This window comes from Myxine glutinosa, chromosome 3 (assembly GCF_964187855.1).
Source record: "Myxine glutinosa chromosome 3, kmMyxGlut1.1, whole genome shotgun sequence".
NCBI classification, from domain to species: Eukaryota; Metazoa; Chordata; class Myxini; order Myxiniformes; family Myxinidae; genus Myxine; species Myxine glutinosa.
Genome location: NC_136263.1, coordinates 138,129,213 through 138,151,180, shown reverse-complemented (window position 1 = coordinate 138,151,180; position 21,968 = coordinate 138,129,213). Strand labels below are relative to the sequence as shown.

At 42.7% G+C, this 21,968-nt stretch overlaps 1 protein-coding gene across 9 annotated transcripts in view; it reads right to left on the bottom strand.

The window, feature by feature from the left end:
• The window catches only part of LOC137423175 (uncharacterized), an 83,650-nt gene that overhangs the window by 45,610 nt on the left and 16,072 nt on the right, over positions 1-21,968 (bottom strand). For 6 of the 9 annotated variants that reach the window (XM_078774608.1, XM_078774616.1, XM_078774615.1 and 3 more), the window contains exons 3-9: positions 17,244-17,521; positions 15,212-16,369; positions 8,812-8,961; positions 6,570-6,700; positions 5,815-5,932; positions 5,393-5,513; positions 5,208-5,292 (exon numbers count right to left, since the gene is read on the bottom strand). In XM_078774608.1, the coding sequence (XP_078630734.1) occupies positions 5,208-5,292; positions 5,393-5,513; positions 5,815-5,932; positions 6,570-6,700; positions 8,812-8,961; positions 15,212-16,369; positions 17,244-17,521 (2,041 nt within the window). The remainder of the gene's footprint in view (positions 1-5,207; positions 5,293-5,392; positions 5,514-5,814; positions 5,933-6,569; positions 6,701-8,811; positions 8,962-15,211; positions 16,370-17,243; positions 17,522-21,968) is intronic. The other 3 variants (XM_078774609.1, XM_078774611.1, XM_078774614.1) reach the window with 3 other exon arrangements.

Genomic DNA, 21,968 nt, shown 5'->3' with positions numbered 1-21,968 from the left:
AAGGACTGTTGCTCTCAAATCACAGGCATGTCCGTGGTCTCTGTTTTCTACCGTTTCTTTTCCCACATTGCTCCCTCTGCTCTCTCAGTCCTCGAACCCTCCCCAGCACATCCAAGATGCATGCGCTCTTCCAGTAAACCCCTCCTGAGTAAACTTCCAACATCCAGGCCGACTGCAATCAACTCATTTATTCCTCGCTTCTCCCGTCAACAGAACCACCTCCCAGAGGCTATTCTGTCTCAATGTTCCCTCCAAGGCTCCAAGCAAGCAGTGCAACACCATGTCTCGTCATCCCCAATTTTGTGTGCACCACCATCTCCTTACCCCAATTCTGACTGATGATCTTTATTACCCACATTTCCATTTCCCAACTCAAGCATTTTACTTGCTAGTTTACATCCCTCTTCCCTCTCCTCTTTTCCTATTTGTTCATTCCCTTATTGTTTGTCACACTGTCAGTTCTACTTTACTCTTCCACTAGCCTCATTCCTGGAAGGAAAAAAGAAAGTAAGAAGAGAAAAACATTGCAAGGGAGTGCAGCAATATAAAGCTGTTGTACTGTTATGTCATGACGATCAATAATGTGATCCAAGAGGTACACAACCAAGTGTCGCATAGTAACACTCAGGTGGCTTAACCACAGTGATCTCTCATCTCAGAACTCCTCTCTCTCTTTTCTCAAAATGGCCACCGCCACATACTTTTGAAGGAAAATAAATGGTGGCAAAAATCTGAGGTTTTCCACTGCACCCACTTCCCAAACACACGCAGAATACATACAGTCACGTGAAAAAGTAAGTACACCCCATGTAAAGTTTTGACTTTTTCAACATATTTCAACATACAGCTATTTGATCTCCATTTCAACAATATTGATAGATAAAGGTGATATAATATAACAAATACCATGAAACATTTACATTTTGTAGTCCATTGTGTAATTTAAATAAACATAAATGCAAATTTCGCATGTGGAAAAAGTAAGTACACCCTTGGCTCTAATAGGTGGTATTGCCCCCTTTGGCAGAAACAACCTCAAGTAGGCGGTTCTCATAACTGTCTACCAGTCTCTGACATCGACTGGGAGAAATTTTTGCCCACTCCTCCATGCAGAATTTTTTCAGCTGGACGACGTTTGAGGGGTTTCTTGCATGCACAGCTCGTTTCAAATCCCCCCACAACATCTCGATGGGATTTAGATCCGGGCTTTGACTTGGCCATTCCAGAACCCTCCATTTCTTTCTTTTCAGCCATTCCTTGGTGGATTTACTGGTATGTTTAGGGTCGTTGTCATGTTGCAAAGTCCACCTTCGGTTGAGCTTCAACTTTCCAACAGATGGCCTCACATTATCCTCAAGCACCCTCTGGTACAATGAAGAATTCAGAGTGGATTATATGATGGTGAGCTGCCCAGGCACTAATACAGCAAAGCTGCCCCAAACCATAATATTTCCACCACCATGCTTTACAGTTGGTATCAGGTTCTTGTGGTCAAATGCTGCCTTTGGTTTTCGCCAAACATGTCTTCCGGTACTGTGGCCAAATAGCTCGACCTTTGACTCATCTGTCCAGAGCACATTGTTCCAGAAGTGCTGGTCTTTGCCTTGCTGTTCATTGGCAAACTTTAGTCTTGCCCTGATGTTCTTTCTGGACAGCAAAGGTTTCCTCCTGGCACACCTCCCATGCAGATCAAATTTGTGCAGCCTCTTTCTTATGGTAGACTCATGCACTTTGACATCAACAGTGGCAAGAGCTACCTGTAGGTCCCGTGATGACATTCTGGGGTTCTTAGAGACTTTTCAGCATCTTGCGGTCTGCTCTCGGGCTGAGCTTGCTGGGTCAGCCTGGCCTGAACAAGTTGGCAGTTGTTTGGAATCTTCTCCACATGTAGATGATCTTCCAGATAGTCGAATGATTGATTTCAAATTGTTTGGAGATCTTTTTAAATCCCTTCCCAGACTCGTAGGCATCTATAACCTTCTTTCTGAAGGCCCCAGAGAGCTCTTTTGATTGAGGCATGGTGACGCCGCACACTTCAACAACAAAGAGCAAACCAAACTAAATGTCTGAGGTTTAAATAAGACAGGTTCCTCCAAGATCCTCTCTAACGATGTTCTAATCATTTGCACCTGAGCTGGTGCACCTGATTCTAATTTTAGGTATTTGAAGTAGTGATAAATGTAGGGGTGTACGTACTTTTTCCACATGCGAAATTTGTATTTATGTTTATTTAAATTATACAATGGACTACAAAATGTAAATGTTTCATGATATTTGTTATATTATATCACCTTTGAATGAATATGAATGAATGATCGTTTTAAGGCCATTTTTCCCCGCTAGAGCGAGGGTTAGCCTTGCGGGCCCCATGACAATCATGGCTCCCTGTTTGAGGCAATGTTTTTTTATGGCCGGATGCCCTTCCTGGCGCCAACCCTTGTACGAAAGCCTCTCCTCAGTGAAAGACACATGAAAGCCCGCTTGGAGTTTGCATAAATGTACTTCAAGGACTCTCGGACTGTGAGAAACAAGATTCTGTAGTCTGATGAAACCAAGATTGAACTGTTTGGCTTCCCTCTGGCCACTCTGCCATAAAGCCCAGATTGGTGGAGTGTTGCAGTGATGGTTGTCCTTCTGGAAGTTTCTCCCATCTCCACACAGGATCTCTGGACCTCAGCAAGAGTGACCATCAGGTTCTTGGTCACCTCTCTTACCAAGGCACTTCAACCCCGATTGCTCAGTTTCGCCGGGCGACCAGCTCCAGGAAGAGTCCTGGTTGTTCCAAACTTCTTCCATTTATGAATTATGGAGGCCACTGTGCTCTTGTGAACATTCAGTGCAGCAGAATTTTTTTTGTAGGCTTCCCCAGATCTGTGCCTCGACACAATCCTGTCTCTGAGCTCTGCGGGCAGTTCCTTCGACCTCATGGCTTGGTTTTTGCTCTGATATGCATCGTCAGCTGTGAGACCTTATATAGACAGGTGTGTACCTTTCCAAATCAGGTCCACTCAATTGAATTTACCGCAGGTGGACTCCAATCAAGGTGTAGAAACATCTCAAAGATGATCAAGAGAAATGTGAGGCACCTGAGCTAAATTTCAAGTGTCACAGCAAAGGGTCTGAATACTTATGTCAATTGAAACCTTGAAACCTTGAATAATGTTCCTTATCCAAAGGGTCTGAATAATGTAATAATGAAACCTTAGCTCTTTCACGAGCCTCGATCTTGTATACAAAAAAAGAAAAAAAAATGTTGAAACCAGAGCTTTCAGAATCATTGGAATCTCCTGCGATGAAGCTAACTCCGAGGGCCTTTCACTCAATCACCACAGGCAGGTTGGTGGTCTTTCTGTCTTCTACTGACTCCTCTCCGGCCTTGCTTCCCCAGCTCTCTCTGTGCTCTGTCCCCCAAATATTCCTACAGGTCGCACAAGATCTGCCAGCAACCCTCTTATGGTTAAACTGCCAAAATCTGGGCTCTCTGCTCACCTTCACTCTTTTGTTCCCCTTTTTCCCCACCTCTAGAACAAAGTCCCCCAACTCCCTTAAATCCCACTCCTCCCTCCAGGTCTTTAAAACAGCTATTCACCACCATCTCTTATCTTCCCCCATCCAAAACCTTGATCTTTTCTACCCCCACTAATTCACCCCAGATCCACTTTTTTTGAAATTCCAACTTCTTTCCTGGAAGTCCTTGTCGGTTCCATATGTTTTATACCTCTCCCACCTCCCCCCAAGCCCTCTCCCTCCCACAGTTCTCTCGATGTCCCTGCTCTCAAATGTTGTGTTTGTGTCCTTCGCCCTCTCTCCCCATCTTGTCTACCGCTTCCCCTTATTTTGTGTTTCATGTGTCGGTTTGTGTCGGTTTGACTTTTTGTGTGATTAATGTTAGCTCTTTCACGAGCCTCGATCTTGTATACAAAAAAAAAAAAAAAAAATCAGAAGATCAAAAGTTGCCACCGACTCGAGGAGCTTTGGAAGAAGCTATCGCGCGTGCCCACTACCAAGCAATAGTGTGGAACCAAGATTACGTGCCTGACCCACAGCTCCCACCTGCTACAGACTTTGGGTGGAAAGTGGAAGGTGATGGTCTGGTGGCCATCTCAACAAAGCAACTTCCTGCCCCATATACCATCACTCACCTAATTAAGTGTGGATGTACAACAAAATGCACCTCTCACTTCTCTTGCAGATCACAGAATATGAACTGCACAGAGATGTGTGTGTGTGTGTGTGTGTGTGTGTGTGTGTGTGTGTGTGTGTGTGTGGTGCAGATGATGACAACTGGACGAACAATTATCATGGTCATGCTTTTGGGATTGAAGAAGAAGATTATGAAGATCCTTTGTTGTGAACAATAAAATCTAGGCTCTGCTCACCTTCAGTCTTTCATTCCCCTTTCTCCCGCCTCTGGAACAAACTCCCACACTCCCTTCAATCCCACTCCTCCCTCCAGATCTTTAAAACAGCTGTTCACCACCATCTCTTATCTTCCCCCATCCAAAACCTTGATCTTTTCTACCCCCGCTAATTCACCCCAGATACACTTTTTTTGAAATTCCAACTTCTTTCCTGGAAGTCTTTGCAGTGTCCATATGTTTTATACCTCTCCCACCTCCACCCCAAGCCTTCTCCCTCCCACATTTCTGTCGATGTCCCTGCTCTCCAATGTTGTGTTTGTGTCCTTCCCCCTCTCTCCCCATCTTGTCTGCCGCTCCCCTTATTTTGTGTTTTATGTGTCGGTTTGATTTTTTGTGTGATTAATGTTAGCTCTCTCACGAGCCTCGATCTAGTATACAAAAAAAAGAAAAAAAAGTGATATTTCAGTTTTTTCTTTTTAATAAATTTGCAAAACTTTCTAAAATCTTGTTTTCTCTTTGTCATTATGGGGTATTGAGTGTAGATTGATGAGGGAAAAAATGAATTTAAACGATTTCAGCATAAGGCTGCAACATAACAAAATGTGAAAAAAGTGAAGGGGTCTGAATATTTTCTGAATGCACTGTAAATACACACACAACTGTGCAGCTGTGATGGTAGTGATGGAGAGTTAGCCCCGTCATTTTTGAAGGGCTTCTCTCCTAGATTCATAATAAAACTTTACACCAGAACAATGCTGTGCATTCGATATACCCATGATGCAATGCACAAATGTAGTAGGTACAAGTAAAGTATATCAAAAAAAAATGTGCAATAAATGTTCTTACATCTGTTTTGATATGATCAGCACTTTCGAAATGTTCACTTTTCCTTCTCTGACCCTCTGACTGTGAAGTCGACTCTTCAATAATTCTTTGCAACAAAATGGGGAACAATTAGGTGGTGGGTTTATCTTAATACAACAAAAAATTAGCAAAAAAACAAAAACATTTGGTTGTCTCATGAAAGGTACCTCCTCTTTTTGTATTTCTGTCTGTAGGCCATTTTTTTCTCCAAGGCTTTTTGTTCCTTCAGAGTTTCCTTCACACTGGGTGTATGCACAGCACCAATCTGAGGCTCATCTACAGATGCACCTGCACCACAATATAAGAAAATGTTTATGTGCATGCACGCACACACGCACGCACATATTTTCACAGTATGGTCAGTCAAGCTGTGTTACTAAGTTCCATACTAAGATGGTGAAAAGTTCCAGGACAAGGTGACATCGTTTAAGATGTAAAAGAAGGCAGTGGGACCATAGATACAGTATTCCAAATAGTGGCTAGGGAGCATTATCAATTTTTTGAAAATAACTTTGCATTTCAGTTAAGACATAAGAGAAGAAATGCTTGAAAATTATGTCACAGTGTCACAGTTTTCGTATATACATACCCATATCAGTGTTGGTGGAGCTTTCAATCCTTTCTTGTGTCGTGCTGTGTTTCAACTTATCATCCAGCTTTTCCCTATTGCGCTGCCTTTTGAGGAGACGCTCTTCCTTCTCAATCGCCTGCAACACAAGAAACAAATAAATGACAAATGAAAAACAAGAAGCAAATTTAAAAAATGAAAAACATCTAAGAAGTATTATTGATGAAGGTCCATATTGACTGTTAAAATTTTTATCCTGGAAACCCTTAAACAGTAAATGAAGGGTTGGCCTGTTATACACTCAAATATAAGTACATCATGCTGTGTTGACTTGTCCATTGTCAACAAACTTTCTTACAATTCATGTAAAAGTACAATGATGCCTCCTAAAGGTATTTTCCAACATGAATCAAATGCAAAAGCTCCCCAAAGATCCTTAGACTATGGAGTCAAATTATTTTCCAAAGAATTATCTAATAACAATATCTTGACAAGATGTCGTTGGGGTAGTGCACTTACCTTTACCAGAAGAGCTGTCAGTAGGAATTTTATTATTGGGCTGACGATAAACAATCATCGTTTACAAGCAGGGCATTGCATCAAAAAGTGTGCCATCCCTCAATTGGTATGTTAAATTGGTGACCCATCTACTAGCTAGCTTCTACCCAATCAACAGAAAACAATCATCAATTTTCATCAGAAAACTATACAATCAGTATGCTGTAATATCAATAGTGACAGTGAACACAACAAAAGTGGACAAAAATGACACTTGCAATTCTCTGCCTCCGTTTCTCTACGGTTTCCTCATCATCAGAGTCACTGTAGTACTTGGAATAAAGGAACGGCTTGTGTACATAGGGCACTCTCGACATCTTGCTGGTATCTGCCTTCGAGTCGACTGTGTCTTTTGTGGACGAGGCAGAAAGGGAAAAAATGTTGGGATAACAGAAAGGAAAGGTAAAAGGCAAAAATGACCAAATGCAAAGTCACAACAGATAGTCAAAACCTACATAACAAATAGGTAAGTGTACCGAAATTATTAAACAATCGTTTTGGCCATCATGTTACAGAATGTTTGGAATAGGTTCTTAAAATACCGATATACTCCTTCAACATGTTGATATATCAGACCGAAGGATGAAAGCTTACTACTCTAAAAGGGTGCAGAAATAAATGCCATTTTTGAACAATCTGCTTGTTATGAATGCAAAATGAAATGATTGCAGGATTGAAACATAAGGGCATCAATAGTGAACATAACGGAATGAAACCAAAGTTCAGAAGACAAGTTATATACAAAGGCAAAACATCAACTTTACCCCTAACTCGTGCAAAAAAACAAAAAAACAGAACGGCACTCTTCGACGTCGCAACGTCGACTGATATACCTCCTCCCACATTATTACATCATTAAACATACTTGTACCAAGTCTGATTTAAATCCCTTCAGCTGTTTTCAAGTATCACATTTTTACCTGACATGACCTCTGACCTCTTGACACCAAAATCGAATCAGTTAATCTTTACATCATTATACATACTTGTACCAAGTTTGACTTAGTTCCCTTCAGCTATTCTTAAGTTGTTGTGGTAACAAAACACTATTACCGACTCTGACCTTTGACCAATTGACCCCAAAATAAAATCCGTTTATCTTTTCATCACAATATACCAGTTCACTGGTAATTCCCTACTTGTCGTTAAAGGCGGCAAAAAGGGTTGGCGTCAGGAAGGGCATCCGGCCGTAAAACATTGCTTCAAAAAGGGGACCGAAAAACAACAACAACCACAGTTCCCGAAAAAGGCCAACCCCCGCTTGCGGGGAAAAATGGCCTCTAAAGGTGGGTTTTTTTTTCATCACAATATAGACTTACACCAACTTTGGTCAAAATCCCATTGTTGGTTCACAAATTATCACAGTAACAGAATTTTTACCTAATAACACCTCTGACCTTTGACCTAAAAATCCCATCAGTTCATCTTTACATCATAGTACATACTTGATCGAAGTTTGATTTAAATTCCTTCAGCCATTCTCACATTATCGCAGTAACGAAAACCTATCACAGACGCACGGACGGACGGACAACATGAAAACATAACGACACGATATGGTGATGTGAAAAGTATTCATGAAAATATCCATTGCTTTTATTATAAATGCTAATAGGAATTTGAATAGTTTTTAAGCATTAAAAATTAACGACATGCAAATATATCAATAGTCTAAATTGAAAAAAGTGTAATTAAAATAAGTTTGAAAAGAAGTCTTTAATTGACCATCCATATGAACCAACCCTTAAACACCACCTTTGATCTTGTTATTGCATCAGAAGAAAATAGGAGAAACCTTTTTTTTCCGACATCCTAATATTAATTGTAATTGGTCACTGGCTTTGACACCAATACAAGTTTTTAATTATAGACCCTAGGCATCAAAAATCTACATATATCGAACAAACAGTTTCAAATAGAGGACGTCACCACCATTAGATCATTAAAATTGCACCAAATGTGGCAAGAAATGCGAATTGTTGTTCCCAGCTTGTCAGCTCGACGACACAATGACCAATTTTGAGGCCAAAAGAAAAAACAAAAAACGAAATTTGTTACCTTGCAGTAGCCTGGCACATCTACTAAAAGTAACTGTTAGTAGGTTATCAATAATACAGTATATTTATACTGATTCAGCCAGAATATCTTACGTTGTAAACTACACAACATTACATAGCGTTGGTACTGTATGTGGTATTGCCAAAATAAGATTGAATATATATATATTTTTTTTCCAATATTTTTCATTGAGGTTTCAAAACATTCCAATGACATCAACACTTAACTACCAGTAATGAAACAGGGCATCTAATGCATGATATGCTATAAATCACATCACAATCACAAATAATGTATATTAAAATGCTGTCACCGACCGACACGCCTCGTCAAAAACAAAAATAAGATTTCAATCAATCCTCAAATGTCCTATATGGATAGTATTTGCAATGACAGGATTACCATAACTTCCTTTGGTTGATGCAGACTGACCGGTAGATTCATCTTCACTTGTACTGGTCATATCTTCAAAGGATGAGAGATCACTTGTATGCACAGAACTGACCGCGATGTCACTCAAACCCTCAAAATCTGAGTCTTGCAGCACATATGCTACAAACACCAGCAGAACAAGGAGAATGGACAACATAAGAGGAAATTTAATAAGAAAAAAAAAAATTGACAGAATAAATTATAATTTTGTTTCATCAGACTTCATGGTGCTGGGCAGCATTTTTCACAATTTATGTAAAGAAACCCCATTATCATGACAATACAATAAAACTAATATTTTGAATGAATGTCATAAAGTAGAAGAAAACAGGAAGAAAAGGCTACATATTGCACAAGCTATATTCTTTCTTACTCTCATAATCCAGATTCTTATCCTTGCCTCATGTTCTTTTTTATTGTTCAACGTCTTGAGGTTGTTACTGTGTAATTTATCTTGTCAACTAAATTACCTCTTCTTCTTCTCTCATCTGCAATGTATCGCTGTGATTTTGCATTACTCGGGGGCCGAAGCAGTGCCCACTGTAGGTTCGGCCAGAATTCTGCCAGGCCGTCAGCAATACCTCACTGACTCTTCATCAAAAAATACCGTGGGATCTTTAACTTCCAGTAGTGAATGCAAGCAGAATTGACACCTACCCGGCTTAACAGCCATCTGAGTGACGGCACACTTTGTGATGCAACACCCTGACTGCGAGGCACCAATAAGACAGTTCATAGTTGGGCTCCAGACAGACCCATAACTAGGTAAGTGTGTTGTCTCTGCACCAGTCTGCCAGTACAACTCATTCACTGAACAAATTTCATTGTTGCTTCTCATGAAAATGCAAAAAAAGCTGTCTTTCCAATAATTATATATACAGTCACGTGAAAAAGTAAGTACACCCGATGTAAAGTTTTGAATTTTTCAACATATTTCAACATACAGCTATTTGATCTTCATTTCAACAATATTGATAGATAAAGGTGATATAATATAACAAATATCATGAAACATTTACATTTTGTAGTCCATTGTATAATTTTTTGCATGTGGAAAAAGTAAGTACACCCTTGGCTCTAATAGGTGGTATTTCCCCCTTTGGCAGAAACAACCTCAAGTTGGCGTTTCTTATAACTGTCTACCAGTCTCTGACATCAACTAGGATAAATTTTTGCCCACTCCTCCATGCAGAATGCTTTCAGCTGTGCGGTTTGAGGGGTTTCTTGCATGCACAGCTTGTTTCAAATCCCCCCAAAACATCTCGATGGGATTTAGATCCGGGCTTTGACTTGGCCATTCCAGAACCCCCCATTTCTTTCTTTTCAGCCATTCCTTGGTGGATTTACTGGTATGTTTAGGGTCATTGTCATATTGCAAGGTCCACCTTCGGTTGAGCTTCAACTTTCCGACAGATGGCCCCACATTATCCTCAAGCACCCTCTGGTACAATGAAGAATTCATAGTGGATTATATGATGGTGAGCTGCCCAGGCCCTGATGCAGCAAAGCTGCCCCAAACCATAATATTTCCACCACCATGCTTTGCAGTTGGTATCAGGTTCTTGTGGTCAAATGCTGTCTTTGGTTTTAGCCAAACATGTCTTCTGGTACTGTGGCCAAATAGCTCTACCTTTGACTCATCTGTCCAGAGCACATTGTTCCAGAAGTGCTGGTTTTGCCTCGGTGTTCATTGGCAAACTTTAGTCTTGCCCTGATGATATTCCCGGTGTGTACCCTGGATAAGAATAGGTACACCGTATCCCTGCGTGTTGTAAGAGACGACTAAGAGGGTTGGCGTCAGGAAGGGCATCCAGCCATAAAAACATTGCCTCAAAAAGGGAACCATGACAATTACAACTACATATGGGCAGGGTACAGCCCGAAGTGGAGATCGGTTTCTGAGGTTTGGGACATGGAATGTAGGGACAATGACAGGGAGATCAGGAGAAGTGGTGGAAGTATTGGTCAGAAGAAGAGTGGACATATGTTGTGTGCAAGAGACAAGATGGAAGGGAAGTGGTGTGAGAATGGTGAAGGGTAGGCAGGGACAGAAATACAAGTTTGTGTGGCAAGGGTGCCTGGAGGGCGTGAATGGTGTTGGTGTCCTGTTTTCTGAGGAGTTTGTAGACAGTGTGGTGAGTGTGACTAGAGTGAGTGATAGGTTGATGATGGTGAAAATGATGATTGGAAAGCTCTTGGTGAACGTCATCTGCTCCGCAGGTTGGTCGAAGCGATGAAGAAAAGGCCAAGTTCTGGTGTGTGATAGAGAAGCTGATGGAAAACGTGAAAGATGAGGAAGTTGTTGTGGTAGGAGGAGACCTAAATGGACATGTGGGAAGGAGTATGGATGGTTTTGACGGAGTTCATGGGGGTTACGGATATGGTGTGAGAAATGGAGAAGGTGAAAGGATTTTGGAGTTTGCTGATGGAGCTGATTTGTTGATTTGTAATACTCAGTTCCAGAAAGAGGATAATAAGCTTGTTACATACACGTCAGGTGGGTCGACAACAACCGTTGACTACCTGATGGTGCGTAGGCGAGATAGGGGACACCTCCGGGACACAAAGGTGATCCCGGGGGAGGAGGCTGTTTCACAGCACCACTTGGTTGTCTGCGACGTAAGGGTGAAAGGTGCGAGGAGAGCTCGGCGGGTGAAGTACCAACCGAGAATGAAGGTGTGCAGGTTGAAAGAGGTGACAGTAAGGGAGGCATTAAAAGAGAGGCTGAGTAGGGTCGAGGATGATGTGGTTGAGCTTGAAAGTGGTTGGATGTCAATGAAAGCTTGTCCGTTGGGAGCCGTTGGTGAGGTATGTGGATGGACAAAAGGACCACCGAGGCACTCGGAAACATGGTGGTGGGATGATAAAGTTGGAAAGAGGATTGACGAGAAGAGGAAGAAGTTCAAAGAGTGGCAGACGGCGAAGGGTACGGGAGCAGAAACAGCAGAGCATGAAAGTTATAAGGCAGCCAGGAAGGCTGCAAAGAAAGAGGTAGCAAAGGCGCAGGAGGCATGTAGGAAAATGTTCGGAGAACGCTTGGATTCGGAAGAGGGTCAGAAAGCAGTATTCAGGATTGCAAAGCAGATAGCGAAAGAGAGGTGTGATGTGATGGGGGTGAGTTGCTTGAAGGATGAAGTGGGAAAAATCGTTGTCGACCCAGATGGAATTAAAGAAAGATGGAAAAGATATATGGAAATGCTGTTGAATACAGAGAATGAATGGGATGGCAACATAGAGAGTAACCCTGTTTTAGGACCGGCAGAGAAGATAACTGAGAAGGAAGTTGAGGAAGCGATAAAAGCAATGAAGGGTAGAAAAGCGGGAGGGCCGACGGGAGTTGTGGGAGATATGTTGAAGGCAGCAGGAAGTTGGGGTGTGAAGAGAATGACAGAGATCTGTAATCTGGTGGTGAAAGAAGGCCGCATTCCAGTGGCTTGGGAACTGAGTACCTTCGTCCCTCTATACAAGGGGAAAGGCGACCCTCTGGAGTGTGGCTCGTATCGAGCGATAAAGTTATTGGAGCATGGAATGAAGGTATTGGAAAGGGTGTTGGAGAGGAGGATAAGGAAGAAAGTGAAGATCGACGAAATGCAGTTTGGATTCATGCCAGGAAGAGGAACGACAGACGCACTTTTCATTGTGAGGCAGTTGCAGGAGAAGTACATGGAGAAGAGGAAGAAGTTGTTTCTTGGGTTTGTTGATCTGGAGAAAGCATTCGATAGGGTACCACGCAAAGTATTGACATGGGCATTGAGGAAGTTAGGAGTGGAGGAATGGTTGATCAGAGTAGTGATGGCAATGTACAAAAGAGCGCGCACAGCTGTAAGGACGAAGGACGGGAACAGTGGTGAGTTTGAGGTGAAGGTGGGAGTGCATCAGGGGTCGGTACTAAGTCCACTACTATTTGTAGCTGTGATGGAAGTGCTGGCTCAGAACGTAAAGGAGGGTTTACCATGGGAGTTGTTGTATGCAGATGATCTGGTGTTGATTGCGGAAAGAATGGATGGACTGAAGGAAAAGATGAACAAGTGGAAGGAATGTATGGAGACAAAAGGTCTGAAGGTGAATATCGGAAAGACGAAGGTGATGGCAAGTGGTAAAGCATGTGGTGAGGTGGAAAGAACTGGGAAGTGGCCCTGTGCTGTGTGTAGGAAGGGTGTCGGAGTGAACTCCATTCAATGTACAATGTGCGCTGAGTGGGTTCATCAAAAATGTAGTGGTCTGAGAGGGTCATTAACCAGTGTGGCAGCTACATTCAAATGTAAGGTGTGCACAGAGGGAGCTGCAGATGGAGGAAATGTTGAGTTGGATCTTGGAGACGGCGTGAAGCTGGAAGGTGTGAAAACATTTTGCTACCTCGGAGACATGCTGAATGGAGAAGGTGGATCAGACTCGGCAACGGTTGCTTGAGTGAGATGTGCATGGAAGAAGTTTCGGGAACTGGGTGGCGTGCTGATGATGAGGGGAGTGTCGTTGAAGCTGAAGGGAAAAGTGTATGCTGCATGTGTGAGAAGTGTTATGATTTATGGGAGCGAGACATGGGTAATGAACGTAGAGCAGCAACGAAGGTTGGAAAGGGTGGAAATGCGAATGGTTCGGTGGATGTGTGGAGTATCGTTGAGAGAGAGGAAGACAAATGATGAATTGCGAAAGATGATGGGAATAGAGCCTGTGATAGATGCTGTGAAGAGGAACAGGTTGAGATGGTTTGGTCATGTGTTGAGGAAGGATGAAAGTGACTGGTTGAGAAGAGTGATGGAAATGAATGTAGAAGGAAGCAGAGGACGGGGAAGACCGAAAAAGACTTGGCTAAAGATGGTGGAAGAAGAAATGCGGGCAAGGGGGTTAACAAGGAGAGATGCAGAAAATAGGGCAAAATGGAGAAGATTGTCATGGGGACCGCAAGGCTAACCCCCGCTCTAGCAGGGAAAATGGCCTTTAAAATGCATGTTGTAGTCTTGCCCTGATGTTCTTTCTGGACAGCAAAGGTTTCCTCCTGGCACACCTCCCATGTCGATCAAATTTGTGCAGCCTCTTTCTAATGGTAGACTCGTGCACTTTGACATCAACAGTGGCAAGAGCTACCTGTAGGTCCCATGATGACATTCTGGGGGTTCTTAGAGACTTCTTTCAGCATCTTGCGGTCTGCTCTCGGGCTGAACTTGCTGGGGGCGGCCTGGCCTGAACAAATTGGCAGTTGTTTGGAATATTCTCCACTTGTAGATGATCTTCCGGACAGTCGAATGATTGATTTTAAATTGTTTGGAGATCTTTTTAAATCCCTTCCCAGACTCTTAGGCATCTATAACCTTCTTTCTGAAGGCCTGAGAGCTCTTTTGATCTAGGCATGGTGACGCCGCACACTTCAACAACAAAGAGCAAACCAAACTAAATGTCTGAGGTTTAAATAAAACAGGTTCCTCCAAGATCCTCTCTAACGATGTTCTAATCATTTGCACTTGAGCTGGTGCACCTTATTCTAATTTTAGGTATTTGAAGTCGTGATTAATGTCAGGGTGTACTTACTTTTTCCACATGTGAAATTTGCATTTATGTTTATTTAAATTATACAATGGACTACAAAATGTAAATGTTTCATGATATTTGTTATATTATATCACCTTTATCTATCAATATTGTTGAAATGAAGATCAAATAGCTGTATGTTGAAATATGTGGAAAAAGTCAAAACTTTACATGGGGTGTACTTACTTTTTCACGTGACTGTATATAAATATCCAACGCCATCAACTGCTGGTTAGTTGGTTACTGCTTTAAAAGTCATCTGCTCTTGAAGGACAATTTATAGCATGCCTTTCAAGAAGAAAAACAAACCAAAAACAAATATTGAGATAACTCAAGCAAGCCACATTCAACGAAAGGTGACTTGGTTTTAGATTTTAAAGCAATTCCATAACTGATGCACAGGACGTAAAGCTAAAAGGTATGGTGGGCCATATCATATCAAATACCCAAACTATTGTTGTGATGGAATCCAACAACCCAAATCTTTCACAATTTGTCCAAAAATGTCAGCATCTTGTCAGCTTTTATTGCGCACCCACCAAGACAACCCACATTGAGGTTTATCGTACCTCTGTACACCGAAGCTGACAAGTCTACTGTACATTGGATCAGATATTAGTTGTAAAATAACTTTTATTTAGGCCACACACACACACGAGATCAAAACTATACTACATGACTTTTGCAGAATTGGTGAGTGGGGTAAACTTTCATAGTGTATATATTACCAAAATTGGCATTATAGAAAGTGATGAGTGTGAGGAAGTGCAAATAAATTTTGGTCATGTGATCATTGGTATTTGGAACAAGACTAAAATAGTACAATGCATGCTGAAATACCTACCCATTTTAAGGTTTTCTTTTGCCATCGACTTGATCTTTATCAGTGCTTGACTGCTTTCTTCCTCACATCTTAGATTCGTTTCGACGTGCTGTTTTTTGTCCTCAGTACCATTCTTATCGACATTATCTTTGCCCAATCCCATTGTCTCTCCCAATTTCCTTTCCTGTACCCATGTTAGATGCCTTCTATCCATTCCTTTTCGCTCTCTCTCCCTCACTTTGTCCTTTGCATTTTTATCCTTCCTTCTTTGTCTTGCACTTCTATCGAAAGATTTTACTTTAGGGAAACTGGAGACGTCTTTCAAATCTACACTCCTGCTCATGGTGCCAGTAAATAGTGCATCACATGTTGAAGAACCCTTTACATTGTCCTTCACTTCTCGCAAATCTGAATGCTTTACAGGAAGCTCTCCAACAAAACGCTCGTTAGCTTCTGCACTATCTGAGCTAGTTATTCCCTTTTCCGTTGAGCCATTTCCATAACCAGTCTCCATGAAACTTTTCAAAGAAGCTGTTGCAAGCACCTGCTCCACACCTCTGTCATGGAACCCTGTCCGACTACATTCAGATTTTTTTCCTGGAAGTGGAGGGCAGGAAAGTTGAAAGCTGGACGATCGCTCCCGCTTTCCTCCCAATGAAGCCTTTGAACTGAAAGCTGAAATGTTGACCTGACCACTATCTGCTACATTTCTGCTAGATTGGTGATGTTCCCCTTTGGCTATGTCACTTTTACGAACTTCCATTGGAGAAGTGGAGCAAGGACCTGGTCCAGAAACTCCCCATTTTCCACTCCCTACCTTCTCACCTTCAGGGGGGACAGTCAGTACTGTGTTAATACCATCAGCGACTAATGTACCACAGGTGAAAACAGAACTGGGACTCATGCTGGTCCTTTTCTCCATTGCATTATTCTGCCTACTCTCTTCACTTTCAGTAACCATTGCTATCTCCCTGCTCGATTCACTACCCAGCCTCATAGGTGGCATTGCTAGATAACTGGAAGTTCCACCATGCCTCTCCTTTGCCACCTCAATTACTATCCCCTCATCTGCTTTAGGTAGAGTCTCATGGTGTAAAATATCAGCCAGTGGATTACCCCGCCCTTCACCGGTGGTATACTCCATTATAGAAGTTGCATCATCCATTGTACTTGTATTTCCTGGGGGAAGAAAAAAAAAAGAAAAAAAAAAAGGTACATTTTATTATTTTTTTAAATGAAGACCAATCATTAATTACTTTCTTTAGGCTAAATATTCTCGTGTATTAATATAACTGGCCAGTTGAGTCGTATACAAAAGTAAAACACCCACCACTCAAAATATCTACAATAAGGCCGATCATTACTGGAATGATTTTTTTTTTTTTTAGGCAACGTCCTTGCCTCTATAGAACTTCCAAAAGCTACAACTGAAAGCACAACAACACCAACATCCAAAATTAAGATTTAATAACAGTAATACCCCAGAAAATATCAAAGCAGGCAAAGGAAGTTTCAATGTCAATAAAAATGGCTTCAAGAGGCAGAGATGCATCATTTGACAAACTGCAGTGTATTTGAAGCAAAAATAGTTGAAGTAAATATTAATTATGTTGGAAGCAAAGCCCTCAAACATGATCAGCTTGCCACATGGCCAAAAAAATAAAATAAAAATTACACAATTACATAGCATAGTTTATTTGATTTATCTCACTCACTCATTTCAAGCCATTTTCATCAACATGAGACAAAACTACATTTTACATCAAGATAAAGTGCAAGCAATGGAATGAGCAAAACAAGAGATGATATTGCCGAGTAGTGGTTAAGAGGATAAAATAAAATCAAAACGAACAAATCAGGTTTGAAGATCCATATCACATGACAAAAACATGCACTGCACAAATAAATTAAATATGGACAAAACAATGAGCAATTAGCTCGAGTGTTAAACAGACTGATTCACAGTAACTGTCGTGATAACTAAGAAAAATTGGCAATTCTGCGCAAAAACAAATACGAAAAAAATATATAATCATTCACAAACTGAACGCACCATGGAGCTTCGTGCGTAATGACATGACCCCATTGTCTGTTCCTCGCAGCTCATCACATTGAGCTCCTAAATTAGATGCCACAGTCATGGAAACGTCATGTTGGTGTTCCATTCCATTGCTTTTCCATTCAGGAGGGAAGTCACTGCCCCCATTTGGTTGAGTCAATCCGAGAAAATCTTGCACTACTTTCTCAACCTGAGGCCTAAAAATGCAGTTTATCTTTGGAATTACCACCTGGTGGACGATTCGGTCAACGCCAGGATCCAGAACTCCCGACCTAGGGGTGAGAGAAAAAAGTGAGTGCAGAATAAAATAAAAGAAAAAAGTTTTTAAGTAGAAAAGACACACCTAAGAGTGAGAAACAACACCCCCCCACCCCCCCCCCCCCCAAAAAAAAAATCTTTAAATTCAAACAAACCTATTTTTTAAAATAAATATATTGCACAATGCATCTCAACTCTGTTTCCCATATATGGTGACCTCAACTGCAACCATGACGTTACATGGGTGTTAGCTCGGCAACAACCAAGTATGGCATTTCAGCCTTAAAGTCTTCCTCCCACCGACGTCTGACACCCCTTGCTCACTCATCCCCAAAGTATTCCTTTACCCCGCCATTGGTGTTGCCTCATTTTCCACTATTCCGGCTGTTCAGTTCTGTTTTCGAGCTCTTCCACATTCTTAGATTTGTATGCAAAAAAAAAAGTTCTGCTGACTGCTTGGCGAAAAGAGACCTCACGATATGGCATTGCTGGTAACCAGAGTGCACTGGAGATTTACCATCCCTTTCGCAAGGACACAGGCTATATTTGTCTGTAGTCAAGTACATCTTTTTTTTCGTATTTGTTTTTGTGCAGAATTGCCAATTTTTCGTCGTTGTCACAACAGTTAATGTGAACCAGTCTGTTTAACAATATATACAATACTGAGAATCAGTTTGTTTAACAATACCAACATCACCAACAACATCTAACACTAACATCGAGAGTAACCCAGTTTTAGGACCGGCACAGAAGATAACTGAGAAGGAAGTTGAGAAAGCGATAAAAGCAATGAAGAGTAGAAAAGCAGGAGGGCCTACGGGAGTTGTGGCAGATATGTTGAAGGCAGCGGGAAATTGGGGTGTGAAGAGAATGACAGAGATCTGTAATCTGGTGGTGAAAGAAAGCTGCATTCCAGTGGATTGGGAACCGAGTACCCTCGTCCCTCTATACAAGGGGAAAGGTGACCCTCTGGACTGTGGCTCGTATCGAGCGATAAAGTTATTGGAGCATGGAATGAAGGTATTGGAAAGGGTGTTGGAGAGGAGGATAAGGAAGAAAGTGAAGATTGACGAAATGCAGTTTGGATTTATGCCAGGAAGAGGAACGACAGACACTCTTTTTATTGCAAGGCAGTTGCAGGAGAAGTACATGGAGAAGAGGAAGAAGTTGTTTCTTGGTTTTGTTGATCTGGAGAAAGCATTCAATAGGGTTCCACACCAAGTAGTGACATGGGCATTGAGGAAGTTAGGAGTGGAGGAATGGTTCATCAGAGTAGTGATGGCAATGTACGAGAGAGCGTGCACAGCCGTAAGGACGAAGGACGGGACCAGTACTGAGTTTGAGGTGAAGGCAGGAGTGCATCAGGGGTCGGTACTAAGTCCACTACTATTTGTAGCTGTGATGGAGGTACTGGCTCGGAATGTAAAGGAAGGTTTACCGTGGGAGTTATTGAATGCAGATGATCTGGTGTTGATTGCGGAAAGTATGGGTGGGCTGAAGGAGAAGATGAACTAGTGGAAGGAATGTATGGAGACAAAGGGTCTGAAGGTGAATATCAGAAAAACAAAGGTGATGGCAAGTGGTAAAGCATGTGGTGAGATGGAAAGAACTGGGAAGTGTCTGTGTGCTGTGTGCAGGAAGGGTGTCGGAGTGAACTCCATTCAATGTACAATGTGCGCTGAGTGGGTTCATCAAAAATGTAGTGGTCCGAGAGGGTCATTAACCAGTATGGCAGCTACATTCAAGTGCAAGGTGTGCACAGAGAGAGCTGCAAATGGAGGAAATGTTGAGTTGGATCTTGGAGACGGCGTGAAAACATTTTGCTTCCTAGGGGACATGCTGAATGGAGAAGGTGGATCAGACTCAGCAACGGTTGCTGGAGTGAGATGTGCATGGAAGAAGTTTCGGGAACTGAGTGGCATGCTGACGTGGAGGGGAGTGTCGTTAAAGCTGAAGGGAAAGGTGTATGCTGCATGTGTGACTGTGAGAAATGTTGTGATTTATGGGAGCGAGACATGGGTAATGAACGTAGAGCAGTAACGATGGCTGGAAAGGGTGGAGATGTGAATGGTTCGGTGGATGTGCAGAGTATCGTTGAGAGAGAGGAAGACAAATGATCAATTGCGAAAGATGATGGGAATAGTGCCCAAACCCATCTCTCTCTGTTCCCACCTTTCCCAGTCGAACCCAACTGCTCCTGGACTCTGTGTCCTTCTCTCCTGACAAGGTGGAGAAGTTTTTATCAAACCTCGACTCTGATTCTGCAACTGGACCAGATGGCATCAGCCCACGGGTCCTAAAATCCTGCTCTTCCACTCTATCTCACCCTCTCTGTTCTTTTCACCCTCTCTTTTGCTCAAGGTCATCTGCCAGCATCTTGGAAATCAGCAAACATTACAGCTTTACACAAAAAAGGTGCAAAAACAGATCCTTGCAACGACAGACCAATCAGCCTGCTCCCAATTATCAGCAAAGTCATGGAATCCATCATTGCTTCGGATATCAAATCCTTCCTCTTCTCCAATGGCTTGATCTCTGATCATCAATTTGGATTCAGACCAGGTCATTCTACTCTGGACATGTTGCTTCTGCTGTCTCAACAATGGATGGAGGTCCTCAATGCAAAACAGGAAATCAGAGCTGTCTCACTTGACATATCACGTGCCTTCGATACGGTCTGGCAACCCGCTCTGCTCACCAAACTCACCTCCTATGGTATTCATGGAAATCTCCACTCATGGCTTGCGGACTTCCTCTCTGGTCGTAGGCAACGTGTGGCCCTGAATGGATTTCTCTCATCTCCCCTTCCTGTTCTGGCTGGAGTTCCCCAAGGTAGTGTTCTGGGCCCTGTGCTATTTCTGGTCCCATCTCTCCGACTCTCTGGAAAATCCTCTCTATCTCTTTGCTGATGACTCCACTATCTGCCGCTCCATTCCTCATCCCTCAGATCGGCAGTCTGCAGCCTCCTCGCTCTCTGCAGACCTGGACAAAATCACAGACTGGTCAAAAAGTGGAACATGTCTTTCAATCCTGAAAATCTCACACTCTTACCATGTCTCTCCGAAAGGACCGACTGGGAAAACTCTCCCATCTACTTTCTCAACAATCCTCTCCAAGAAGTTCTGTCGCTCAAGCTTTTGGGTCTCACTATCTGCCATGATCTTTCTTGGGAAAACCACATTTCCAAGCTGGCCTCCAAAGCCAGTCGCCGACTGGGCATCCTCTGTCGTGCGAAGTCCTTCCTGGGCACACCCGAGCTCCTCACCACATACAAGGCTTTCATCCGCAGCTCAATGGAATACTGTTCCCCCCTCTGGGCTGGTGCTCCTGCCTCACACCTAGCTCGGCTTCACGCTGTTGAGGCCAAAGCTTTCAGAATCATTGGAATCTCCTGCGATGAAGTCAACTCCAAGGGCCTTTCACTCACTCACTGCAGGCAGGTTGGTGGTCTTTGTCTTCTACCGACTCCTCTCCGGCCTTGCTCCCCCAGCTCTCTCTGTGCTGTCCCCCCAATATTCCTTCAGGTCGCACAAGATCTGCCTGCAACCCTCTTATGGTTAAACTGCCAAAATCTAGGCTCTCTGCTCACCTTCACTTTCATTCCCCTTTTCTCCCACCTCTGGAACAAACTCCCCCACTCCCTTCAATCCCACTCCTCCCTCCAGGTCTTTAAAACAGCTGTTCACCACCATCTCTTATCTTCCCCCATCCAAAACCTTGATCTTTTCTATCCCCGGTAATTCACCCCAGAGTCCTTGCAGTGTTCATATGTTTTATACCTCTCCCACCTCCCCCCCAAGTCCTCCCGATGTCCCTGCTCTCAAATGTTGTGTTTGTGTCCTTCCCACTCTCTTCCCATCTTGTCTGCCGCTCCCCTTGTTTTTTGTGTTTTGTGTGTCGGTTTGACTTTTTGTGTGATTAATGTTAGCTCTTTCATGAGCCTCGATCTTGTATACAAAAGGAAAAAAAAGAAGAAAAAAAAGAGCCTGTGATGGATGCTGTGAAGAGAAACAGGTCGAGATGGTTTGGTCATGTGTTGAGGAAGGATGAAAGTGGCTGGTTGAGAAGAGTGATGGAAATGAATGTAGAAGGAAGTAGAGGACGGGGAAGACCGAGAAAGACTTGGCTAAAGCTGCTGGAAGAAGAAATGCAGGCAAAGGGGTTAAAAAGGGGAGATGCAGAAAATAGGGAAAATGGAGAAGATTGTCATGGTGCCCGCAAGGCTATCCCCGCTCTTGCAGGGAAAGTGGCCTTAAAATGCCTGTTGTTGTTGTTGTAGTCTGTTTAACACTGGAGCTAATACAGTGAATAAACCTGTTTAACACGATAGACAATACTGTTGCGTTTCCGAGGATTAGGATCCCCGAGCTGACGGATACCCAAAACGAGCTTCAACTCCGAGGCGTACTTCGAACTTGGCGGGATTATGTTTTCACGCGCGCTGGAAGGTTTGAGGCCTTA